Source organism: Dromaius novaehollandiae, chromosome 4, assembly GCF_036370855.1.
Source record: "Dromaius novaehollandiae isolate bDroNov1 chromosome 4, bDroNov1.hap1, whole genome shotgun sequence".
Classification (NCBI taxonomy): domain Eukaryota; kingdom Metazoa; phylum Chordata; class Aves; order Casuariiformes; family Dromaiidae; genus Dromaius; species Dromaius novaehollandiae.
In genome coordinates this window covers 80,485,019-80,511,792 of record NC_088101.1, presented here as the reverse complement: position 1 = coordinate 80,511,792, position 26,774 = coordinate 80,485,019, and the positions used below count along the sequence as shown (strand labels likewise).

Below are 26,774 nucleotides of genomic sequence, written 5' to 3'. Positions count from 1 at the left end.
AGATAAAACTGTTTTGACTTTACTGATAACTTCCCTACATATGAGTTGATGCTGCCATAAAGTTAGATGTGGTTAACGTCTTTTCCTAAAGATGTCGGAAATCAGATGTTCTTTCACAGAACTGCAAACCTATGTAAAAGACATTTTTATGCTGCCTGCGCTGATGCTCTGCCAAAATCACAGCTTTTAGAAAATAATCTGAAAATTCCTGCTAACGGGAGGCTGGGGAAAGATTAATGGATCCTGCTTTCATTTGCGGAAGTACCAAATAATTCTTTGTTCCTATTGTGATTTTCTTTTTCTCTGAAGCACCACTCTTCTGTAATTTCTAACACCTGAATGATAGCACAAATTGTACTTACTTTCATATTTCTTTCTCCTACGTGCAAAGTATATATTCCTTCTTATATGCAGTCACTATTGAGTAGAAATTGCTTTAATGTTCTAGCTTGGTAGAGTGGTGGATGCTTGGTGGTCTCGTTTCTGTTTTATTTGCAAGTCCTTCAGGCTTGACCCAGCCAAGGCGAGGAGGGAATCTGGGGTGTGCTGTATGATGTGGGGGGCACACGTGACCCCGGAGCAGTTTGAGACCTAGCGTGCTAAAGGACTGGTGTAAGTTCCTTGCAGATGGATGAAGGGCTTGTGTTTGAGCTTGCCTTTGCTCAAGCATGCATTTTTCACAAAATACTGATTATGAAAGGAACATTTGCAGTTCATTCTTTCAGTTTCACTGTGTCCCAGTTAGGAAAGCTTGTTGGCAACATCAGGCTCATACTTGAAGTTTCATGCACTAGCATTACGCTAATGTATCTTTGGCATAACATCCTAAACCCTAAAGAAATAGGAATGAGGGATGCAACAGTTCTTTATAGATAAGCTTACTTATCTTGGGGAAAATCCATTTCTCCTGTGTCCAGTCCTCCACATATTTACCAGCAGCAAGCAGAGAATTGTCTTTTTTCTTGAAGTACATCTGAGGATTTTTTTTCAGGATAACTGTAAAAGGAGGACAAAATAGAAGACTTTGTTTCAGCGTTCCTTTTTTCTTAAGCAAAGCTTTAGTGGGGTGCTTAGTACAGACTTCATTTATATCCCCTTCCAGTGAACAGCATATTGATGCAGAATACTGTCCTGTGTAAGTAAACATGGAATAATATACAATAGTTAATGACTTTTGTAAGGGAGAGTCATCCCAGGCAAAGATATTGGACTACTTTGAACAAATAAGCATTTGAAAAAGGAAGATTTCATTAATGGTCTTTTCATATTACTGAATGCTTTTTGGAGCCATTCCTTACTAGGAACTCCTAGGAACCCTTAAAAAGAAAGAGGAGGGAAGTCCTTACGTGGCTGGGGAACTGGCCAAAAGATAGGAAACAAAAGTTAAGGCTTAGTAGCCAGTCTCTGCAATGGAAGGAGATCACTGTTAGGGTTCTGCCGGAGTCTCTGCCAGTACTGATGGTGCTCAGCTTTCTAAACAACCTGGAAGAGAGAATGAATGCTGAGGTGGTACTATTCGATAAGAAAGTAATTGTATTAAGTGTGGTGGAAGAGAAAATGATCCTAACCTTATGTATGAAATAACTGACTGAAATGATCATTATCATTTGGTGAGATCTGGAGGATTATAGTGAATGTTTTCTGGGAACAGTCAGCTTAATAGGGACAAAGTTGTCACCAAAAAAAATGGGAAAGGGGAAAAATGGAGAGCCTCGTTATGCAGCTGTAAAAATTTGTGGTTTGTCATTTGCTTGAATAGTACAAGTTATCCTTGTTTTCTCCCTTCTGTTAACTTGAAAAAGGATATGGTAGAACTGGAAAGTCTTCACGGAAGGGCAAGAAGAATGATTGAATGTGTTCAAGGACTGATTTAGAGCTTTTTCAACCTTGAAAGAGACAACATGAGAGGAGTGGAGAAAGCAGAAGCTCCCTTTTTCTTCCAGAACAGGAACAAAAGGGTGTCAAATGAGGCTAGTAGATGACAAGTCAAAAACAAAGAGCTGCTTCTTCATACAGTGCCTCAGGCTGTGAAATGCCTCACCGCAGAATGTTGTGGGTGCTAAAGTTCTACAGGTCAACAAAAACAAGCAGAGTTTATGGAAGAGAAATAGCCTGTGGTCTTTACAGTAGAAAGACCCCACCTCTGGCTCAGGAAGTCCATGACAGAGACTACTTGGGAGTAGTAACCCGATGTTCTTGCCTTGTTCTTGTGCTTGAAGTGCCATCCCCTTTCTGGATCCTGTCAGAGGAAGGACAGTAACCTAGAAGGCCTTCTGATCTTGCCTAGTATGGCCACTTATAGATTCATATGGAGATGAATTTGGTGTTTGGATTAGCTGTGAAGAGCTATGATCCGGTCAATTTCTAGATAAATTAAAAAAGAAAAAAGGCTGGAAAGGACCCCTATATAGTCCAGGCTCCTGCTCAAAGCTGAACTCATTTCAAAGTTAAGTTAGGTTGCTCAGGGTCCTGCCTGATTCTGAAAATCTCCAAGGAGGTTGCACCACCTCTATGGGCTGCTGTTTCAGTGCTTACCTGCTCTCCTGGTGAAAATCTTTTTATGTCCAGTTGGAATTCTTCCTCGCTGCCGGCTGTGAATGCTTCCTTTTAGATCTGTAACTCAGAAGACTCTGGCTTGCTTTTCCCTATGATCCTCCCATCTAGGTAGTGGAAGACTACTATCAGGTTGTGCCCTTCCCTTCTCATCTCCAGATGAAACTTCTCTCAGTCTCTTTGCATGTACTGTCTTCAAGCCCCATAACCATTCTGGTTGGCCCTCTTTTGGACTCTCTCTAGTTTAACATCTCTCCTGTACTGGGGGGGCTGAAAACTAGACTTGGTATTCCAGCTAGGTCTGCATGAGTGCTGAGCAGAGGGAACAATTGCTTCTCTCAACTCACTGACTTCACTCTTGTTAATGCAGCCCGGTACATGGTTAACATTCATTGCCACAAGAGCTTGTTGCTGACTTCTGTCCAACCTGTTGTCCCTCAGGACCTCTCCATGCCTTTCTGCAGAGCTGCCCTGTAGCTGGGCAGTCCCCAGTCTGTACTGATGGATGGGGTTGTTCCATGCCAGGTGCAGGGCTCTGATTTTTGCCCGAGTTGAATTTCCAAAGTTCACGTTGGCCTATTTCTCCAGTTTGTCAGCTTCCCTAACAGCAGCTTGGCTGTCCAGCATACGAAGCACTCCCCCAGTTTCCTGGCCTCTGTGAACTTACTGGTTGTATGTTCTGTCCCATTTTGCAGCTTGTTGATGAAGAAATTGATATTGAAGCTGGTAACATTCCTCAGAAGTCAAACAGTACTTGTAACTGACCACCAGTTAGATTTTAAACCACTAATCATTATTCTTTGCGCCTGGCTTTTCAGTCTGTTCTTTACCCGTGTTGTATTCCGCCTATGCAATCCATCTCTCCCCAGTCTGGCTACAAGGGTATTGAGGGAGACCATGTCATAAACCTTGCTGAACCTAACACAAAAGAGTACCAATGCTTTCCTCTCTTTAAGAGGTAGTCATTTCATCACAGAAAGCAAACAGGGTATCTGGGCCAATTTGCTTATGGTAAGCCTATGCTGGCTGTTCCCAATCACCCTTGTGAGCTTGGAAATGGCTTCCATCAAAACTTATTCCATAATTTTCCCAGGAACTGAGATGAGGCTGACCAGCTTGTAGTTTCCTTGATCCCCTTGCTTGACCCCTTGGAAGAGATGTGACACTTGCCTGTTGCAGTCATTGAGGACTTTCCTCTATCACCATGACCTTCCAAAGGCAATAGTGGCCTTGCAATATCATCAGTCAGCTTCCTCCATTCTGGTCCCATGGATTTATGTATCTCTAGCTTGTATACGCTTCAGCGGAGAATTAAGTTGGAGACTACCACTGTGAATAGTATCTCTTCCCTGGACTCAGTTGCTTGGCACAGGACCTTGGGAGGTTGAGAGCAGACCTTGCCAGCAAAGGCAAAGGCGGCATTTAGTACTGACTGAGTCAGTTGCTAGGTCACCCACTCAATTCTGCAGATAGTTTTTCTTCATCTTCCTTATGCTACTGATAGGTCTATAAAGCCCTTGTGATTAGTTGCTTGCTAGTTTGAACTGTAGTTGAGTAAAATGGATGAGTACATTGGCCCTGATGGTTGAGTGTCAGTGGTGGATTTCCAGCCAACCAGCTGTGACTCCGAATGCTTTTCCCCGTCATGGCTGGATGACTATAACATCATTTCTACTGAGGAGACCTTGCTACAGCTAAGCTTTCTTTTGTTATCGTGTTCTTGCACTGTTGCAGCGTTCTCTGCTTGGGAATATGTCTTCGCTTTGGAAACCAAAATGCTTAATGAATGAGGAGTGACTATGTCCTTAATGTAAGCTGTGGGGTGTGCGTTAAGGCTGCAACAATGCAACGTTCTTGGGATTTCATTAAGCTACTTGGCAGAATTCAAGATGCCAAAACCAGCATAAGAAGTTCAGTCTGATTATCTGACTGCCACCAACATAAATGCCATTGAGGTGATGGAGGCTTTTTAAGCTTTGATCATTATAATTAAACTTCCGTGAGGGGAAAATGATTTGTGTTTTGCTCTGCCTTCCTATATTGTTGAAGACTATGGATGATACCTTCCTATGGCATGGTTTTAAAGCCTGTTTCTGAGCCTGTAGAGGAGAGCTTGGGCTGAGGTGAGAGTATTTATGGGCAGTCTGTTTCTCTTTATGTGATTCATGGACGGAGTGCTAAATATGTGCCTGTAGATGTATTTAGAAGATTTTAAGGAGAAAAATGAAGAATGTCATTAAAATGCTTGATAGTGAAAATGAAGGATGCTATGGATTGCGCACTGCTGTGGAAGGGGTTGACTGCTTTAACTTCATGATCTTATTTCTTTAAATACTGATTTTTTTAATTAGGCTGTTAATAAGCACTTAGGAACTAAATACAGTTCGTTAAATGTAATAGGACTTGCTGACTACCAAGATACAATATATGAAAGCATTTAATAGTTAACATTTCTTTCTAGTTTTAATATGTATGCAGAAAAATCAAGAAAGTCTAATTTAGTAAGTGGCTTATTGCAAATGGTGCTTTGATAGAAATATTTAGTGGATAACTTCAGTATGTTTAAAGATATTCCAATCTAAATTTGATATGGCTTATTAAAGGAAGAATGATCTACGGTCGCATAATTTGAACCACTGTTTTAGCCACTGTGTCCTTCATGACTTTAGAATGAGTCATTCCTGCCCTGCTATCTTATCTGCATTCATGGACTGGAAGCGAATTGTGGGTGGGCTGAAGGCCCAGCAAATAATAACACAGTTGGGTTCCTAAGTGTGCTGTTAAAAACTGCCTCTTACAAATTCTTAGTTTTGCTGTCTTCTTTGCCCTCCCCCCAACCGAACAACCATGGTGCAGCTCTAAAGGCTGACCTTCCTTCTGCCAGTCCAAGCTTTTAGAAGGATCCTCTCCCAAGTCTTGCCTCTAAAACTAGGGGTTGTTACAGCATGTTTGCAGAGAGCACAACAGAGTTTTCTGGTTGCCTATAACTAGAGTGAAGTAACTGTTGATGTGAAAATGCTTGGGTCAGGTTATCCTGTTATTGGTGTTGCTGGGTTAGCACTTAGCATGCAGCTGTTCCCAGGGGCTGCACGCTTGCAGAAGTCTCTAGCCAGAGGACTTTCCTTAGCATTTCATTAGCAGAATTTTTATCTTGGAAAAACTTGTGTTGTAATTTTTTTTTTTCCCCTAGCATAGGCTGTTCTAACTTAAACCTAATGAAAAGAAATTTGACTCAAGTTGGACCTGCCTTAGCACATACTTCAGCAGGACGGTGTATCTGCAGCTGTGGAAGCTGACAAACAAGAAGTAGAATCGATCTATTGATGCTGACTTTGTGTGCTGCCAGCTAATATTTTGTGTCTGTCCTTTATATCCTCTTGCGTGTTCATGGTATGAGGCAGCTGAGATGTGGTTTTGTGAGCTCTAATGAGCAGAAGCTGCTATTGAACTCTTTCAGAATGCTTTCGGGTCAGTTCCTACAGCTTTATTTCCAAATTCTTAATTTTTTGGTTTTTCTTTTCCTCCATTTTCCCCATGTCCTGTCCTCTTAAAGTGGTGATTCCTGGGCTGCCTTCTGCTGACTGGTGTTGTCTGTAAGGAATAGTTGTGTAATCCAGGTTTGGTCACAGAATGTTACTGGCATAAAATTTAAGGTCTCGAATATGTCTTTGGCAACTGATGATATGCAAACTTTGCAGTTGTCTCTTGGTTCAGAAAGTTTCATATCCACTGTTTTAAAACTATAAAACTGGGAACTATAAACCATAAACTGGGAATAAAGGTGAACCATAATCTAGAATCTTCCCAGGATTATGTTTTCCAAAGTACTGTTGCTTACTTTCTTCTTCCAGTTACTTACCTTATTGGAGGAAAAAAAATAAACTTCCTGCTATGGTGACTCTAACTTTAAAGAATCTCCTAACTAGTGTTAGGAGACTGCCGCTTTTCTGGGGTTCAGATGCTGTGTAAGTATGAAAGAATCAAAGGATCAAGCTGTAGAGCCTTGATGAGACACTCTTTGAGGAACTGAGTAGTTGCAGTTTCTAAGTTCTGGCATTTGGAGGATCTAGTCCTTTTAAGTGAGTGTAAAAGCTCTATCTGGATATGGCTTACAAATATTTTTCTAAAACCTGCCAGCTCTATAGCAACAAACAAGTGCCCATGCAAGTTATAAAAAAAACTTTGGTAAAGAGTATTTGCACAGCTGATAAACTGATAGTAAATGATTTCTTCTTAAGTCATTTTCCCTTGAAATATCACCTAAAAGTTACGTTTAGCAATACATTTATTTACTTTCAGAGTATGTAGTAAAAACAACTATCCTTCTAGCCTCATTTGCACAAAATATTCAAATCTTTTGGCGGAGGAAAGAAAAGGATAAGACTAGTTCAGAAACCTCTTGCACCTAACTGCAATATAAATGATATCTAAGGATGTCAACTGAGATTGAAGGTCCAGTTGTTCTAAATGTCACATGAACATGGACTGTGCCAGCACCGTGCCAGCAATTTGCACGCTAAAGAGCCGGAGCATGGGAAGCAGGAAGTGTTATTGCTCTTGTGCAGATAAGAAACTAAGGAAAAGAGAGATCGAGGCCAAGATTTTCAAACTAACCAGATTTGTGTCTAATTCAATTGACTGTTGCACTGAGTGTTCTGAAAAACACTATTTCAAATTAGCTAGTCAAGTAGAGGTACCTCAAATCAATAGCAACTTCTGGCAGCTTTGGCTGAAGTGACTTTTCGGAGTGGTGTGGAAAGCTCATTAGCAGAGTACTTGCAGAAATTAAGCACAGTAGATGAAAGTAACTGAAGGAAATAATTTCAATTAATACTAAGACAAATCAGGGGGGAAAAAAAGGAGGAAGTTGTCCTAGTGCTGTCTGGCATCAAATCTTGCAGTAAGAGGAACAAGCTTTACTGCTTGAAAGTATGGGGTTTCAAAATGATCCCTCCACACCTGTTTGATCTGTGGAGCTCTAAAGCTTTCATCTTTTTTTTTGGAAATGGAGGAGGAAAATAAGGTAAGAACCAAAGACAGAATAAAGGGTGGTTATGTAAGCACTTAACTAATAGGGTAGTTCATGCCTGCTTAAACTAAGTGAGATGATTTATTTTTATGTGGTTTCAGTTTCTTGGGGTTTTATGGTGTTGAGATTTTGGGGGAGGGTGGGTAAGGAGAAAAACTGTTTTAGCTTGATATTTCTTGAGGTAAAGGCTTGTTCTGTCTGTTCTCATCTTAGTTTGAGATGCCAAAATAATATTTAGTATACTATTTTAGCTGCTCTGAGTGGAAGAGAAGCCCTTTCATATCTTATCAGGAATATCCTTGTTATGCTTCCACTGCAAATAACCTATTGTAGGCTATGCGAAGGGTTGGAAAGCAAGTACTGTCTCATCTTCCTTATTCTGAACCTAAACAAGTTCTCAGTGCATCTCTAATTATGGATTGCAATGGTTATGTAGTGACCTCCTTCCTTCTAGAGCTCAAAAGGAGAATGGAGCCTGAGGATATTCTCTTGTGTGTAAATCATTGGAAGGAATAAAGCAAACTTTATATAATTGATTAGAAGTGATATACTTGAAAGATTTGTAATCAAACATATGCGTGATATGTGTATCGAACACAACACTCTGATAAGAGTTTCCTGCTTTACTTCAGTACGTGGAACCTGGTTGTTAGCTGAATCATGTCTTTGATCAACGGAAAAGCAATCAAGCCTGTTGTAACTACTGAAAAACTTCTCATGGATTGTTTCAGGATAAAATACATAGTTTATTTATGTGCCTTATATATTTCATCTGTATATCTACACTGGAATGTTTTTAGTTCTAAAATTCCTGTTACCATTGGAGTACTGAAATAATAGAATTTTGTATCTAAATTACGCTGTTTTGTAGTGGAAGTAACATCGTGGGAGCAGTTTAATGTTTACTGTAAGTTTCTTCAGCTCACTTAAACTGTTAAATTTGATCAGGCTCTAGACTGCTCTCATCTTGGTGTTTTTAGTGGCTGTCAATAGCAGTTTTGTTATGGGTGGTTCATGAAGGCATGCGACAAGTAAGAGGACAGGAGACTTCCAACACCAGTGAGGCTCTAGGCCAAGGAATGGAGCCTTGGAGGAATTTAACAAACTGTTAAGGTCATGCTGTAGAGACCTTTTCACTAAAAGAAACTTTCCTTACTTGGAGCTCCTGTTGGCACTGTAGTAGTACTAGAGTTAATACTAAAAATTAGTCCTTTGCAGAAAGAAGCAGGTAGGTACCTTTTTATCTCCTTAAGAGCTGTTGGAGTACTGTGTATAATTTTTTTCAGTTGCTAGTATGGGTACTACATGACTTCTTAAACATAACTTTTCTTTTATGAACTCCTGAAGAAAATAAATGTCTATTTAAAAAGTCATGTTCTGAAGGAGGATATCTTATTTGTAGTTAATTTGTAGCTTTCTTTTTTAGATACACATCTGTCTTCGCTTTCTGTTCTCCCTGATCTGTTTCCATTAGTGCTCAAGAGTTGCTACAGTCAAAGGAAGACAGGTGAAGCTGGTGTCACAAAAGAATCTGCTAAGCTTTTATTTCCTGTCATTGTTTAGTTGTAGTCTTTTGAAGTGTTACCTGCTTGCTGAGAGAGCTTAAATAAGGGCTTTGATATGAGAACTGAAGTTCAACTAATGACATCTACTGTCCTGAAACCTAGGTGTTCTTCTGACTGCATCAAATAAAATGAGTTGTCTTAGCCTCAAGGATACCTGAGTCTTTTCCTATATGCTGTGGTTCTTTATTTTATTTATGTATTTCTTTTTGACATACAAATTCTAATGACCTGATATTGTCCACTTAGGTGCCATACGAAACACTGAACAAACGGTTTCGAGCTGCACAGAAAAACATTGACCGAGAGACTAGCCACGTAACGATGGTTGTTGCAGAGCTGGAGAAGACGCTCAGCAGTTGTCCTGCCGTGGATTCAGTCGTTAGTCTCCTGGATGGAGTAGTTGAAAAACTCAGCGTTCTGAAAAGAAAGGTAGGTGGTGGTCTACCTCATGATCACTTGATCTTTGCAAAGTTAACAGTAGTAATCTTCTGCAATGTCGTTCACTTAGGTTTTCCTTTCAAGATACAGCTATTAATGGCACCATAAGCAAAGGCCTTAGAATGCACAGCAAAATATCGAAATGTCCTGTATCTTGCTTCGTTGTACTTACGAAATTTGACTTGGTATTCCATGACTAACCATAACAAATCTTGGTTGAGTGGTAGAATTAATATACACTTACAGCCCTGAAAAGGTATTCCCCTATCCAAGAGGAGAAATAGGGGCAAAATGAATATTTGTATCAATTTCTCATTGTCTGATGGAAAGGTGTGTGCAGTTTACTTTAACTGATCACTTCAGGAGGGAAGCCAGGTAGAAGATGAGTTTAGAAAATGTGCGACTCCAGTACAGGAGATACTGTATGCAGTGTTGAGCTTTCTTTGCAGAAGTTGTCGAGGACTGTTGTTTGAACACTCAACTTGCAGGTTTGAAGGTTCCTAGCAAATGTTACTAAAAGCATTTAAACAAAACTTAGCAAGAAAAGTTGTTCTAGCTGTTAAGCTTCAGCACTTGTCTGAAATATAGCCAGACTTTCAGGTCCTTGTCACACTTCTGTTGATGAATTTTCTGAGAATCAGTTAAAAACATAGCGTATAGTGTAAGCCACCCTTATTTTGGATGGGAATATTACTCAACCTTGAGACTCATCAGAACACTTTTTTTTGAAACAGAAATCTTGCAGAATGGAAATAGCTCTTGTGCCCTGCTTTAGAGCAGTTATCTCAAAATAAAACGGGAGCAGAGGTGTTTCATTAAAACTTAAATCAAATAATCAATAGATACAGATCTTCAAAGGAGACTGTCAAGTGTCAAAATATCTTGGAGGTTCATAATATGAAAATAATATTGTTGTGCGTGTTGATTTGGGGTTTTCTGCCTGGACAGGTTAGCCACGTGTTGAAAAGCTGATCTGCGAAAAAAGTCTTAAATCTAATTGCTGTTTTTGTCTTTGCTTTGTGAGACTTGGAGGTTCTGAAACATGGGTTTTCTTCACTTGGCTATTATTTACACCCCACCCCCACCCCCCCAAAAAAAAAATTACTGCTGTTTCTGAAAGAGGTGTTAGAAGCTTTTGCTTGTAGGTGTATAGTAATGATGTGGAGGAGTAAGTTATTTACTTGTTAAATCTCTTCTGACTGCGGGGGCGTGTCTGAAGGCACTGTTGAATGTTTTTGGTGCAAAGCTCTGTTTTTAGTAATTGCTCATTTCTTTCTGGCTGCCTGAAAGACTGTGGGGAGTCTTACAGCTGTTCAGGAAGGACAGTGGGCAAAAAAGAAAAATCTGCTCAGACAGTAAAAGTCGAAATCCAGAGGTCTGCCTTCTGCTCCAAACCCTCAATTCCAGTTGTCTTCTCTGTAATCTCTGTCTGGAGCAAAATGATAGTTTTATGCTGGGCCTTTGGACCCCAGTGGGGGTCTCTGTTTCCTCCTCTGTTTAGACAAGGATCTGGTAAACTGCAGAGGTGGCCATAACGGAATTAGAGGGTTCCTTTCTTTAACACCCTGCTTGCTTTTCTATGCAAGAAAAGCTTTTCTACCTAGCAGATTTCTTGGGTTCTGAAAATGATCCTGGAGGAACTTAAGCCTTTGTGTTTTCCCTTTGTATTCTTTAACATGCTTGTTCTTTTGAGTTCTATTAATGTCCAGCAAGGCAAGTCCGGATAGTAAGACTTGCATCAGAGGGTTTAGAAAAAAAATCTGCAGCCTTTCTGAATGTGCTGGAAGGATTGAAACAATACGGGCTGTATAAATCCAGATACAAAACCCAAATAAGAGTCACGTGCCCTTTGGAATGGGAAGGGATTCAGCCTTTGTGCTTGTTTGCCCTAAATTCTCCTAATGGTATCCTGAATAACTCTTGAGGGGTTTTTTCATGCCTGATAATACTCTAGATATCCAACAATTACAAGTGAATTTTGGCTTGAGTTGCTGTTTCTTTGCTGAATAGAAAAGACTCAGTTTATCACTTACAGTTTGAGATCAGTTTGTTTTTTTTTTAATGTTACAAAATAAAAGTAAATTCCATAGGAAAAATAACTCTTGCTAGAGACTTGATATAAGTTACAGTAAAACATTTTTTTTTCATGCAGTAACCAGGGTTTTAAATGCTTGAATTTTATACAAAGAGCCAGACCTAAAAGGGGGCAAATGCTTGGAAGACTTTTTTTGCATGAGTTCCTATTCAGTTGCTTGCCTTTCAAATATTGATCCTCCTAGGAAAAGTCTTTAAATGAACATGTATAGTAAAAGCAACTAGAATCAACCTGCGCTTTTAGAGCTGTGTTGTCACCCTTATTCAAGGCTGATGCTGTAGCCTGAATAGCTTAAGTACTCAAAAGGTAGCTATAACAGCATGGGGTGCCATGTGTGCTGCCAAAACCCACCCAAGTTATTTAATCTATGCTTGGTTGGCAAGTCTGCCAGCCAGCATTTGACTTTTTCCTGTTGCAGTGGCTGTTTAGGTATCCAAGCACAAGTTAGTGAGTTTAAAGTCACCACAGGTAAGGCAACCCAACTGAAATTGCGTCACTACAGTGATACAGCACAGATAGGAGAGGTACTAAGCCTTTATCCTCTGCTCTGCTTTCACCTATTCTGAAGAGCAAGCATATAAAGCTGCTGCAGACTGCTTTCACTAAACTGCAAGCATTTGTGCTCTGTAGTCTAATATGACCCACAACTGTCACATGCTTCATGTCGAACCACTTAGCTTTAAATGCTAAACATGACTGTAATGAAATTGCCTAGTAAAATTTGCCACTTAACTCTAAGGCTGAAGGAGAATAGGCAGGACTACAGTGTGTTTAATACAAACAAACAAACAAAAAACCCACCAAACAACAAAAAGCATGGTTTATGCAGGTAATTTGTTAACTTTTCTAAGTAAGAGTCCTAAAAGTAAATCCATGTTTCCAGAGTTCTAGAGATAAGTAAAATAATACTTACCAGTTTAACAGTGCTGGTATTTATTCATAAACTACTGTAAGTTCCTTGAATTAAAGGTGCTAAAAGGTTAAATGTTTCTACCAGTTTCATTAATGCACAGACTGATTAAAACTGCTCCAGTTTATTAAAAGTAAGTTCTGTTGGCGAATGATGCAGAGTAAACCCACGTTAATCAGTAGCACAGCTGATTGCAGAAGAAGCCATGCATAGGATATAGATGGAAACTCGGTTTCAGCTGTTTGGACCAGATGGCTGTAAACCTTCACAAAGCTCCTTGCGGACTATTACAGCAATTGATGCTGCAGTTTGACACCTTGCCACTTTTTGGACTAACTGCATATTAACCAGAAAAAGCAGAATTAGTTTGAGATGCATATACTCAATGTTTAACTGAGCTGTAGCAAAATTATTATTTATATGCAAGAATCTCTGAAAACTGGGCCAACCCCACTGAAACTTATGTACTACTATAGTTAACTGGAAAAAATGCTATTGGGAGTACCTGTGCAAGATGTAAAGAATGTTTACCAGCTGTTCTTTTAGTAAAGCTTAGATACTGCTTTAAAAGCAACTGTTTTATAGAACTGAAAATGTGTAGGTCTTTCTTACTCCTTTTAATTGTTACTTCTTAGGCAGTTGAATCAATCCAGGCTGAAGATGAGAGTGCAAAACTCTGCAAACGTAGGATCGAACATCTGAAAGAACATAGTAGTGACCAGCCAGCTGCTGCAAACATGTGGAAGAAGAAACGCATGGATCGTATGATGGTGGAACATCTCTTACGCTGTGGCTACTACAATACAGCTGTAAAACTAGCCAGACAAAGTGGTATTGAGGTTGGTACAATATGCACTAACTTAGGAAAAACACCACGTTATTAACAAGGAAATTAGAAAATACAAACTATCTGCTTTATACCTCTAGCAGCTATTCTTATGTATTAAAGAGTGCCTTTGTTCTTAATGTTTATCTGTTAATCTTCTTAAGCCAGAGTCTGTTCTCCCTACATGGCATAAGTTGTGTTTGCGTGTTAAGTCAAAATTGATGGCATAACTTCAGTTCTGTTAGCCTAGCAAAAGTTAAATGCTTTTTAGGTAAATTCCTTTCTCTTTTAAAACTTAAAATCATTTTCAAATGTCATACCGTATTTCTTGTTAGAGACCTTTAGGCTGCTAATTAAGCAGTTAGTGGAGCTTCCCATCTGTCTGGCCACACGTAGGTGACTTGTGTAGGTGACCAGACTGAGCAAAATAACATATGCTGATCGCAGTAACACCTGCTTTATTATATCATCCTACTCTTCAATGCATCCAGAGGAATGTTGACTTATACTTTGGAAAATGAATTTTGATAGTTTTTTTTTTTTTAAATATCCAGTATATCTCATATGGTCCACAGAAACTTTTTGCTGTGTGTTTTGCTTATTTTTCCATCTAAAATCTTGTGGTGGTTGTTTTCCTTTTCATTTGGTTATCTAGAAGGTTTTGATTTCTTCTCATAATTGCCGATTAAGATTTTTCAATCATGTTGTCCAATAATAATTTGGAGTTCATAAACCTCAGCATAGCTTCTTTATGTAAAGTAATGAGCCACACTGTGGTCCTCTAACAGCAACAAGGACAAAGGAAATTATTATTTTTTTAATAACTTGCTATTTATTTTAGAGAAATCTTTTGTTTTGCTAATTTTAGGTAGCATTTGCTATTTGATCCTCAAGGATTTTTGAATCTCTAAGTTGTTTTAATATTCCTGACTCTAGATGGTATGCAGCTGTTCTAGTTAAAATCTTTTTTCTATGAAGATAGTTGCTGAGAGTTTAGTGGTACTGTGAATTACTTTGCCTTTCCTAGGTGACATAGTTGAACGCATCTTAACATTCTCTTTGAGCTAGTTGACATGAGTGTTATTGGTGTCAAAACCCCTGTTCTTTGTCTAATACAAAGAACATATCTTTGTCACATATCTGTGTTATTCCCCAGTTGTCTTACCAGTCTGATCCTGTTCAACCACAAGTGATTTCAGTAAATGCCAGAGAAGAAATGGCAAGTAGAGGTTGAATGGAAGGGAGAAGAGGCAAAGCAGGTCACAAACAGGAACATAATCTTGCTCTTACTCCTTGTCCTCACTGAAGAGTTTGCTGTGCCTGACTAAAGATAGTCCATGCATATAAATCAATAAAACAAGGCAAGACAATTATTCTTGTATTCTATAACTGTAGCTGAATGATCAGCAGTTCTTCCACTTTTGCTGGTAGACGATTCCCGCTGTTTTGAGCAGGAGCTGATCTCCTGCTGAATCATCATGTTTCTATACCTAGTAGGTCTGCTGAAAAAGCACTACAGAAATACTTTTTTTTCTCCTTTCTTAGCAACTTCTATTATGCCTGATTAAATAATGCTCAGCTTTGGTTTAGAAGTGAGCATGGAAGTCTGTCATGATATACCACAAAACTGTGTGGTACAAAGCATCACACTCGTGAGGCCCTATAGTTTTTTTGTTCTGTTTGCTAAATAGAAGCTTTTGCTTTTTCCAAAAATGTTTTAAAGATAAGCTTATCACTTAAGTAGTGCCTTCAAGGCTTAACCATTTTTATCTGCAAGACATAAGAAAAACTTGAATGGCATAGAATTTAGTTACACAGATTGAGTGCACTCAGCCCATACTCCTAGTTAAGATTATATGCATTTTATTCAATTAATGTTAAAGTTTATATTTTGGCTAAATGGGGATAGGCTTCCCTTAAACAGTCTCAAGATTGTTCCTAATCTTTGTCATTGTGAGATGATGCTTATGATGACACTGCTTTTATAGTCGCAAGATAATGCAACTTGATGATTATACAGGATTTTTGGTGGTGTTGGTTAAGTAACAGACAATTTGCCCCAATTTTTTTCCTCTTGCTTGCTGAAAGATGTGAGCATAGAAACATGCTCTAATGCTTATTAATGTTACTCTAATCTAGTGATTACAAGATATCATAGTATCTTTGTCCTCCAAAGCAATCTTTTTCTGTTTACTATTGTCTCAGCTGTAACTTTGATAAATGTCTTCACCACTGCAGGCTTCGGGATGCCATTCCTATGTAGTGAATCTGGTTATGTCTCAACTACCCCCTTCCCCCTTCACTGTAAGGATGGCTGAACATTGGGACAGGTTGCCCAGAGAAGTTTGAGCCTCCTTCCCTGGAGACATTCAGCACCGGACTGGACATGGCAAGGCCCTGAGCAGCCTGCTCTAGTTGACCCTGCTTGGAGCAGGGTGGCTGGACTAGACAATCTTTGGAGGTCTCCTCCCACCTGAACCATTCCCTGATTCTGCGATTGCCGGCCAACTTGCTAAAAGTAACTCTCATCCCCTGTTTTTAAAAGGCTGAAGGAAACAGCTGCTTCCATTGCAGTTGCAGCTTGGGGGTCATAGATTAAGCATCTTTCCGTAGCTCTTAAACCAGTCTTGGGAGCAAGTCTCAGCCTGCTCGTTTCAAGTTCCTTGCATGGCTTCTGCATGTTAAGCGGCCTGCAGAGCAGCTAAACTACTTCATGGGTGGAAATGGTTTAGAAAGTAATCTGCTCCAGTGGCCAAAAGCAAGCCATTAAATCATTCATATCTTTGCCAGTAATAAACAGCAGTTTGCTCAGACTGACTACGCACCACAGTGTCCAATTCTGAATAATTATTGATGAACTGAGGCAAATTCTAGTCTGCCTTCTAAATTAATTATTTTCATGGGAATGATATTCTTGAGCTCTCGTAATGGAAGAGAAGCATTTAAAAGCCTTGGTTGTAAACCAAGAAGCAAACAGCTATGAAAAGAAATGCTGGATGTGAAAATGACAGTGAAATTTAAATGTCAGAGCTATGAACTAGTTCAAGTTAGAAATAACTCTTCAGGCATGTGGCATATATAAAGCATAATGTTTGGTAATACAAGAAGTAAGCTACAAGCATTTAATGTGTGATATGTCTTTAAAGAAAAGTAATGCTGCTTGGGAAAGTAAACCAAAATCTGAGTAATATTAAAATAAGAGCTGACAGTCAAGGACAGAAATGTCACATGTGTGCCAAAACAAATACAGGGGGGAAAGGGATCTATTGTGGATTTTTTTTTCCTTGATGTATTCTGGCTCCTTAATGATGTGAAAAACAGTTTGAGTTGCAGATATAAACTAGAAATCAAGTTTTTTGTTATTGCATACAAATGAAGCTCATCAGTATTAGCTTGTTGCACTTAATAATGATCTTATTTTGACTCTATTATGACCTTGGAGTGCAACATCAATATAAAAATGCATGTTTTTATTTGCAAATTCATGTATTCAGCTGAGCTGGCAGAGTTGTCTTAACTGGAACTTTGCTATTCCATGTTCTGCTCCATTAAATGGTATCGTATTTCTGTGCCATTAACTGATAGGCAAATCTAGTTTTGGAAAAAATGGCATTGCAGTGGGAAGCTGGTGGCTGTTTGCAGAGAAGATTTCTAATTAGATTAGAGATGTAGATCTTTGTGTTCTTTTATTTTTTTAAATTTGATGTTTGTTCTAGCCCTTTTTTAACTGGCTAGGAAGAAAAAGCATATAAATTGTCCTTGTGATTCTGTATTTAACTATATAATAGATGTAGTTGGTTTTGTAATATTGTTAAAAACAAATCTAGATTTTTGGATCCAGATTTTTTTCCAGATATGCTGTAAACCCTCTTTCTGTCTTTGATTAGTTTATTATAACAGAAGAATAAATATCCTTGCCTTAATGCCCAGATTGTATAAAACTGTACAAGTAGCAATATATCTTTTTCCTGTGAAGAGTTGCATAAATTTATGCTAAGTGTCTGTGTTTTCTAGGGGGAGGGTGAATGGTGCAGAGAAGGTTAAGCAGTGAGGAAAGTGAGGAATGGAAAAGCTATTGCACCCGTGATGTTTGGGGGTTTCCAATGGTTAAGGTTCTTTCCTTGCTTTATAAAACTTTTGAACATCGCAAGTAGGAGAGAGCGTTTTTCATTCACATTTTGAGTTAAGACTGTTAATACTCTTCCTAAGAGCACTGTCCTGATGAAAACATGGTAGGCTTAAGTTTAAGTCATTCTAAAGGTCATGTCCTGGTTGCTGACAGAGGAGAGCAGATGCTGTGACCCCCTAGTTCTAAGGAAGGCTCTGTATTTAAGAAGCTGGTTGTCTTCACCTTCCCAGCTACCTGGCCTGAAAGTATTTTATGTCTGTGTCAGTGGTATTCTCCTTCCGAGGCATGGGTAGCATAAAGGCAATCTGTGATTGCTAAATGCCTGCAACTGCCAGCAGACCTACACGCTTGTAATGAGTAATAAAGCTTTAATTTGCCGTTGTTTGCCGCCAGGAGGAACTTGCAGATACAGTATCGCTTCTGTTTTGGGGGAGGCTGATCTATACTCCATTGGCTTTTTTGCACTGCTAAAGCTGCCTTCTGCTTTGTGAAGGAGTGGAACAGAACATTGCCATGGCAGGCTTATAGGATAAGCAGCTATGCTCTGTTTGATGCTGCTTCGTTCCACCAGCCTCTTCCCCAAAAGCCTGAAATGGCCATTCAGGTTTGATTTGTATGGTTAGGTGAAGTAGGAGTGAAATTTCAACCTAAAGTAGTCATGACAAATAAGCTACACAACAGAGAGTTTAAGAACATTAGATCAGTAAACTTCATGCTTTCTGTGAAGAAAGCAAGTACTGGAGTAGGATGGATGTCAGTTATATGATGTGATGAGAAGACGCGACTCATGATTGTTTAGAAAAACTGCCCTTTGAGTGAAGGAGGCCATATGATGACTTTTTTTTAAGTTAAACAAGCTGAATAAATATGCATCTCCTGAAGAAAGAAGGGAAGAAGAAAACCTTACAGTTCACCCTTAGAAATTTTCCATGTTAAGACATGGAGTCCAAGAATGGCTTGTAAGCAAACACACAAATATGTATTAATTCATCAAAACAAGCTTATATTCATAAAACTTCCACTTTACATAGCTAAATGTTTAATATTATGCAAAATACTTGAATGTATTCTTTGCTTCGCTTCCTGGCAGAGCGTAGACATGCTGGCTTTCCAAATGCCGGCTGGATGACAGAAAGTGGTTTTTCTGTGGAGCTATCTGTTGTGTCCCTCTCCTATGACTTGTTTTTCCCACACCAGGGATGTTTGAAAAGGCTACGTGTGAAAGAGCTCCTAAACTGCTGCAGCTTATTTAGAGGTGCCAGGGTGTGAACTAGTGCCTATTTTGAGTTACCTTAATGCGCTGGACTAGAGACTGGCAATTCAGAAACTCATTTAAAAGCGATTTGGCACTTCTTAATGTAGGCATGGCAACTTTCATTAGATTAGTATAATGAATGTCTGGGTGTGTTCATCTGTCTGAATTTCAAAGTGCTGTAATTCCTGAACGACCTTACATCTGCAGCTTGTCCGAGTCTCTTTGGGATTTAGAATTATGTAAATGTGAAATGGTCAAAATCCATGCAGAGGAACCAACTTTCTCATTAGGAATCATTTGCCACTTCAGAAACCAACAGAATAAGTGCACTGTGATGTCGAATGTCTATTTTTTTTAAGACAAAATGGATTGCCTAATTGTAAACAGTGCATCATAAGAGAGCTGTTTAATTACAGAATACTCTGCCTGGAAGACTAATGAAATGTACTGACATTCAAAAAAGATACTTGAGTTGGTATTTTGCCTGAAGGGAGAATGGTGTTATCACTTGCAGATTTTTGTGTAGGTATTTGAGGTTCAGTTTCAGGCATGCTTCTGTGAGACTTTCGTCATATTGTACATTCATCCTGCCAAACACTAATTCAAAAAGTAGACGTTATTTTAATGCTTTCTCTATCCCTGTACTAGGTGAAAGGAGCTCACTTTAGTCAGAGATGACGTGAGTAGCTGCCAGTAGAGACTGATTGTACTTGGACAAAAGCTGCAGGGCTCTTGCGCATTGGGCAAGGATTAGTCGTCTTCCCTCTTCCAGGAGAGGCTGCTACAGAAAATGGTCAAGGTAGAGCTGAGACCAGAACTGGAGACAGGCTTTCCTCTGCCCAGTGATGCACCGTGTGAGCTCCAGAGGCTTTGTTGCACTGCTCGAGAACAGTTACTTGTTACTGTTTCTGCATAGCATGGTGTAATGTACCACTGGCTAAGATGCAGCCATTTTCTGAGCTACAGGAATTGCTGATGTATTGGGTAAACAGCTTGCTAATAACTACTCTACATGCTAGCTGCCACCGTGAGGCTCTAGCAAAAGGCATACCCACATGAGCAAAAGTAGGAGGATAAAGCATTTCTCTTTATTTGGCACTGGAGCAGTCTGTACCATGACATATGTAGTTTTGGTGGCTGTGCTTTAGGAAAGCTATTGAAAAACTGGAGGGAGGAAAAGATTGGAAAATGTACAAATCTAGGGTGGGGGAGACTTTTCAAAAATAAAATTGATAGCTACAGGAGCAAATATTGTGTACCAAAGGACTACTTAACCTAGTGGAGAAAGGCATAGGAGGGATCAGTACACAGAATTTTAAGTCAGAAAAAATCAAGTTTGAAATAAGACACAAGTTTATAACATGATTTAATCATTGGAACTGGTTGCCAAAAGAAGTATCAGCATCTCCTAATGTCAGATAAAGACAGTTCTTCTGACAGGTAGTCAGTGTAAGCTGCTGGGGTCTTTCAGAAATAACCGGGTAAAATTGAAAGGTCTGTGCTACACAGAGGTCACAGAAGATGCTCTCATTTGAAAGCTCAGCTACGTACACCATAGGATATTGTGTTTACTTCGTAAACTAAGGCTTTTCTGGACCAACTGTTGATGAATCTGTGGTTTGGCTGTCTGTCTTTGCTTTTTTTCAGTAGCTAGCTCTGCAGCTGGCTTTTGAGTAAGACATTCCATCAATTACTCTGTTTATTTTCCTCTGTAATCTTGTTAATGTGTAACATTGTAACACTTAATAGTAGCTTAATGAACTTCAGACAACATTATTTTATGAGCAGAGAGCAAGACAGCCTCTTAATGTTAATTTGTGCCATCTTCAGTAACTGTGACTTTGCTGTATTGTCACCTATGCCATTGTTTTTTTTTTAATTTGTTTCCTTTCTATCTAAATGCGGTTTGTACTGTGAATTTGCTTTGAAGGATCTGTTCTTGTAACCAGCAGGTCTTTCCTTTTCTCCTCGTACAGAGACAGAAGAATACAGTAAGGTGTTTGAATTCATGTCACTGCCATCATAACCTATTGTGGTGTTCTGTTTTTTTTCCCCCTGAACCTCACTTTTCTTTCTGTGCATGTCTCCAAGTTGGCAATGCTGCTATGGTGTGTCCTAGTTTTCCTGCTTCTGCTGACTGATGTCTTTCACTGTTTCCTCATTGCAGAAATACACTAACCTCTTTCTTCTTCTGTAGATGTTCCTGTTTTCTACCTTGTAGCTCCTTGCATCTGCCTGCTCCCCAAGTTGTGCAATGATAATCATAGTATCTAAATAATCCCCAGACTTCCTGTGTATTCATCACACAGGAAACTTTAATGTGTAATACGGTATATACTAATACAGAAGACTAATGTGAACTTTTTGTTTGTAACTGCACGTTATTGAGCTTCTATTTCAGTTTTATAGCTAGCTCTTGTGTCCTAAATGATATTGAAGATGAGGTTGCCAGTTCAGCATTAAGTAGTCTAGTGTGCAAGTAGTGATTGAAAACAACATAGCTTTTTAAAAGTTATTTTAGAGTGGTCATCTAAATAAGTATTTATTGTGTTTCATCCACAAGTAGTCTAACTGAATGCTTGCTGTGTTACTGAATGCTGAAGTGCAACAACAAAGCATTTTTTTAATGTGAACATGGTGCTGTTGTGCATGTAGTGTCTATATATGGTCAATCTTATTAAAACTGACGTTGGTGCGTACACTTTTGGTAACAAACCAATTGTCACTTGAGGCATACTGTCCTTTTTCCAACTTCGTATTGATGCTAGTAAGCAATTAAATATTTCAAAAGCATACATAAACAGTGTCTTATGGTATTATGACTTAACTGTTCTAATGAATGGAACTCTAAATCTCTAGATATTCTACTACAGTAACCTATTTTACAACTGTTAGTGGACTTCTTCCACCAAGGTAGCTTATTTTTCTGCAGAATGCTACCTTTTTCTATCTGAATTGAATCTTACAGCTTTCTTTAATATTGCCATAAGCCTCACTTTTCCTTAAATGAACTATCTAATTTTGAGGAAAGCTCAAGAGGGAGAGAAATGTGTTGTTACAAATAACTTTATAAATAATTTGAAAATACCAAGTATTGCTTATTAAATTAATTCGGTACTTGTTTCTATTTGGTTTTGAGCCTTCTTAAAGATTCACACTTCAAATATGAAATAGGCTGCTTCTTTAATGTAACTCATAAATGTTCATGCAAATCATAAGGGATTTTATTGCACATTCTTCCTGACAGCTTTCCAGACTTATGGCTGGAGATGTCATAAAATAAAACTACTTCAACTGAAGTGTAAGGTGGAGATCGATGGAGATGCCTATTGACCTGATTGCTCCAAGTCTTAAAATATCTTACATAAACTAATAACCTCACGTGAATGCTGCAGAAATTCAAGCAAGAGCTGTACTACTACAAGAGAAGAGATGCTCTCGTTCTTTTTAAGCCATGTTTTTGACGTGTGATCAAATGCAAGGTTGCTCTTTTGTGTGGTATTCGCTGAAAGGAATAAGCAGTTTCTTGGCCAGTTTCTACATCGGAAACTACATAGTGAAGAGGTTGATTTTTAAATTTGAGAATGAAGAAATCAAAACGTTGTCTGCTTTACATAGTAAGGAGACAGATAAAATAAACCATCACTGACTGTTCTAAAATTGTGTAGTGAAGTTCAAAACTACATGCTGCGAAGCAGGAGCTCTACTTCTTGTATATACTAATCTGTAAATTGCTCTCAGTTATTACTGTGAACTAATAAATAACTCTTAAGCTAAAAGTTTTAATTTACTTGACACGTAGTCACAATGTAAAAGATGTTTCCCTTTAATAAGGGTAAACAGACTTCAGTTTTTAAAAAAAAAAAAAAAAAAAAAAAGATGAGGGCTGCTGCATCTGTGCTGATGTTTAGATGTTTAAACAGAAAGTGAGAACTTTCTAAAGAAGTCCCAGTGGCAATCTTGTTGTCATGTTTGAAAAGGTCACTGTACACCACTAGGCTATATATCACTAGAATCAAACTCTTCAGTGGAATTACTGAGTATTTGTTGAACCTTGTTACCTTACTTTCAATACTGAAATGCAGTCATTTTGTAGTGAAGTGAATAAACTTTGCCTGAGATCTTTTGGCATAAAAGTCTTCTGTGCAAATACTTGAGCATAGTATCAGTGGTTGCATGAGTCCTAAAGAATAGGAAAACTAAACAAGTTTCATTGCTGCTCATTATTCGGCAACTATTTGCTTGTTGCTCTGTATTTACTTGGTTCCTGTAAATATTTAGATATCTGTGCAACTACTATTGCTTCCTCCCCCCTCCCCATTTCACTGCTGTATTCTAATTCAATATAGGACCCTGAAGTTACAAACTTTGCTTAAGTTTTAATTGAGGAATGTCCACATTTGAATGTATGGTTGCCAGTTTGTCACTTGCTTCAGCTATGTAATAAACATAGCTGTACTTGATTTCAAATTCACATGAAACTAAAACATCCACCAGTTAAAAAACCAAATCCTCCTGCTACCTTTATATGTGCCGTCTTATTATTTCCCAACTATTGCTCTTCGTATAACTTTCACTGTATTTCTGTGAAGCACTTGCCTCTTCCTTCCTCTAGCACAACCATGTGAACTCATGAAATCCTGGACACCTTTTCATGTTCCTGTTAGTTTAGATGCCTGATACTAACTTCAAGTAGCAATTATTTTTCATTACAAAGCAGTCACTCCAGGAGTTCTGGGACTAGCGGAGCCTGGCTTCCTGCAGGCTTGTCCTATAGCTGATGTAAGCTTTATTCTGAATGTCCCCGCTGTGGAGAAAAGCTTCAGGAGATCTCTCCTGTGTGGACTCTTTGATACCTAATAATTAGTGAGTGTATGCAGCAGACTTGGCCTCCAGTCAGGGCAGGTGCTGGAGTCTCCTGAAAAGAGGACACTGCTCCGGGGAGAAAGCTGGCAAAGAATGAGGGCCTCCGAGGACTCTGCCTCCGTCTACCCTTGTTTACGCTGATCGGAGACTGCAAAAGCCGTTCAAAGGAGGGGACAGGCATGTACATGCTCAGGATCTTCTTGCTAAGAAACCAATCTGAGAAAAAGAAAATAGAGGTGGCATAGAGGGATGTAGCTCTTATGTATGCCAGGGGTGTAGTAATAATCATAAAGGAATCCTCATTCTTCATAGCATTTTGTACCTGAATAATTGGAGTTCTATGCAGAATCATAGGGTTGGTAGCCTGCCTCCCTCCCTTGAGGCACTTGCAGCTTAGAAAGAAGCAGTGATATTTTAAAAGCTATATATATGTAAATTGGGCAGAGAACAGGGTGATGGATAGGTGTATTCTTTGTTTAAATAGAAGTCTGTCTGATTTCACTTAAGCATCTTTAGAATTCCAGTACAGTTTTCTCTAACTTCAGAGAAAAATGTTATTATAGAGCTACTGTAATGCAGTTAGATAGTCATTTTATGGTAAAATTCATCCAGTGCTTGAATAGTTACTCTTCTGATACCTGTTCAGTGACTGTTGCCTGGAAAGGAAGTGAGGTTGACTTTCATCCAAAATTTTTTTAAACAAATGATAAAATCTAGGTGGTACTTCCTTGCTTGTGCTAGAAGGAAGGAGAATGCTTGTGCTGTAGTCCCCCTCTTTAATGTTTTCATAGTTGTCAGTAATGCTTATGGCCAGAATTTCTTCCCCTTGGGCCAACTGGAACTATTTTTCAATACAGTTGTAGAAACATAACTAAGTGAAGGTTTGATGTTAATCCATCTTCCTAACAAAAGTCAGATATTCTGCATCTATAAGCAAGTTGAGGCAAGATAATTTAGGCACAACTATCATGGAGATTACACAGGTGACTGGAAAAATCTGTGCTTAAAGTTATGGTTTGATAACAGAACTGAAGTCTGTGCAGTGCAGGATTCTCCTGTACTTCTGCAGTCTTGGGACTGAAGTACTACAGTTACTTTTCTAGTGTGAAAACTGAAATTCTGAAAGGAAAGAAAACCTTCCAGTGTTGGAAAAGATAAGTAAAGGCTTCATAATTGCTTTTTAATTTACACAGAAGTCACAAAATACTTGGCATAATGCTGAATGTTTTCTCAGTCAGTGGTGGGGAGAAGGAGGAAGCAACAAATTCTTGCTATAAATTTTTTCAGTGCCTGCAAAACAGGTAATAATAAATCTCTAATACTGAGAATCTTTTTACACATAAAACTGCATGTAAATATGCAAAGTATTTTGTCTTAACAGCTTATTAAATCCTATGTTGCTTTGGAAATAATGAGCGTGTATTCAGTGGGTTCTCCAGCCTATGCAACCATGTGGGAATTGCAGAATACATGCAGAAAACTCTTCAGGATTGGGACCGTAACACGGGTGTTGTGACTTGAACGTGGAGTGCTTCTCACAGCTGCCAACACTGTTGCTGGTTTTAGATCATATGAAATGTGGAATACAGATCGTTCTCCAGAATGTATGGTACTGAGCAGTGTACAAGAGTTGTGCTATTTTTAATAAAGCCAAAGTTTCGATGTTCCTCTTCCTCCTGTGTCCTGTATTAGTCCTAGCTAATGAAATACACTGTGGAGAAGAAGCATCAGGATTAGCCATCACCAACAGGAAAGCGTGGCCAAATTCAGCTTCGGTCATGAGATATGTGTGGGTTTCTTGTAAAGGTTTACTGCTTACTCTTGTAAAGGTTTACTATCTTAGTATTTTTCTTATATCAATCTGCATGATTAGAACTTTTAACTACTTGTTATCAAATGCAAAAGCTCCTTCTTCCTCTACAAGTGGACTTCTTAGTGCTCTGTTTGTATTGTTCCCTAACTCACTAGCTAGTCAGTGAAGAAGAAAATCCTATTTATTGGTGCAATTTAAATGTGATTGTTTCTGAAAGGAACTCTTTAATTAAAAATGTTCTCTTCTGTCTTCTGGATGTCTGTTGTCTAATAGAGACAGTTGCCAACCTTTAACTTCTATGGCAAACACAAATCTGATTAGCATTTCTGTACCAAATAGGATCTTTTTTTATTTTAAATCTGCAAAAGGAGAATAGGGTTATAAGTGTTTGGTCTTTTTTTTGCCCCAGCAGTAATTACAGTCTTTTTTGCTCACAGTTGAAGACTGGACTATATGCATTTATCAGTGACATGTTAGTATAACAATTTCTTTCACCAGCACATTGACTTAAACATAAGGATAGCATTAAAAAAAAAAAAGGCTACTTATAAAAAGCTAACAAACAAGATGAAGTGATCACTTGTCTTATGCCTAGCATATCTAGCACTAAGTTCATATAGAGGAGAATTCTTTTGATTTGGTTTAAAAAGCAAATGCTGGTTGTTAAAAGAACACATGTAGTTCAGATAAGCTTGCTGCTTTCTTTGATGATACAGTAATGCTTTAATATTTTAAGGAAAAGGCTATACTTACTGCTTATGCTCCAATGTGAAAGTACAGTTATTTGGAAAAATGTATACGGTCTGACAAATCTGAAAATGGTCCATTTTTCCAATAATATTAGGAGTTCCTGTATTTATGGGGGGAGGTGGCTAATGAAATGCAAGATGCAAATGTGATGTCTGACATTTGCTATTTTTTGTCTCGGGGAGGTATAAATTCTAAGACTAAGTATATTCTGTTGTTCCAACAGCTGAAAATGCCATCTACTTGAGAGAAATTTTGTTGCTAGAGCTACTGTAATATTTATCATATTCAGCATATTTTACTTGTACGATTTTCAGCTTTTTGCTGTGAAGTCTGTGTACCCTTAAATTTGGAATAAGTTCATTTTTATGTTAAAGTATTTTAGTCCTGGATTACTGTTTGCCATATACTGAATTGTGTGGTTTCCCAGTGTGTTTTTCTGCAAAGTATGAGGTCTGTAGGATGTTGTAGACTGAGTTATTGTATTACTAAAGCAATTGAAGGTGGAGCTTGCAGCATTGCAGAGGTGAGAGGAAAGCATGCTGGCG

The 26,774-nt window shown here is 38.7% G+C and overlaps 1 protein-coding gene across 5 annotated transcripts in view; it reads left to right on the top strand.

Moving 5' to 3' along the window:
- MAEA (macrophage erythroblast attacher, E3 ubiquitin ligase) overlaps positions 1-26,774 on the top strand; it is a 53,688-nt gene that overhangs the window by 8,286 nt on the left and 18,628 nt on the right. For all 5 annotated transcript variants that reach the window (XM_026112706.2, XM_026112707.2, XM_026112705.2 and 2 more), the window contains exons 2-3: positions 9,394-9,576; positions 13,226-13,429. In XM_026112706.2, the coding sequence (XP_025968491.1) occupies positions 9,394-9,576; positions 13,226-13,429 (387 nt within the window). The remainder of the gene's footprint in view (positions 1-9,393; positions 9,577-13,225; positions 13,430-26,774) is intronic.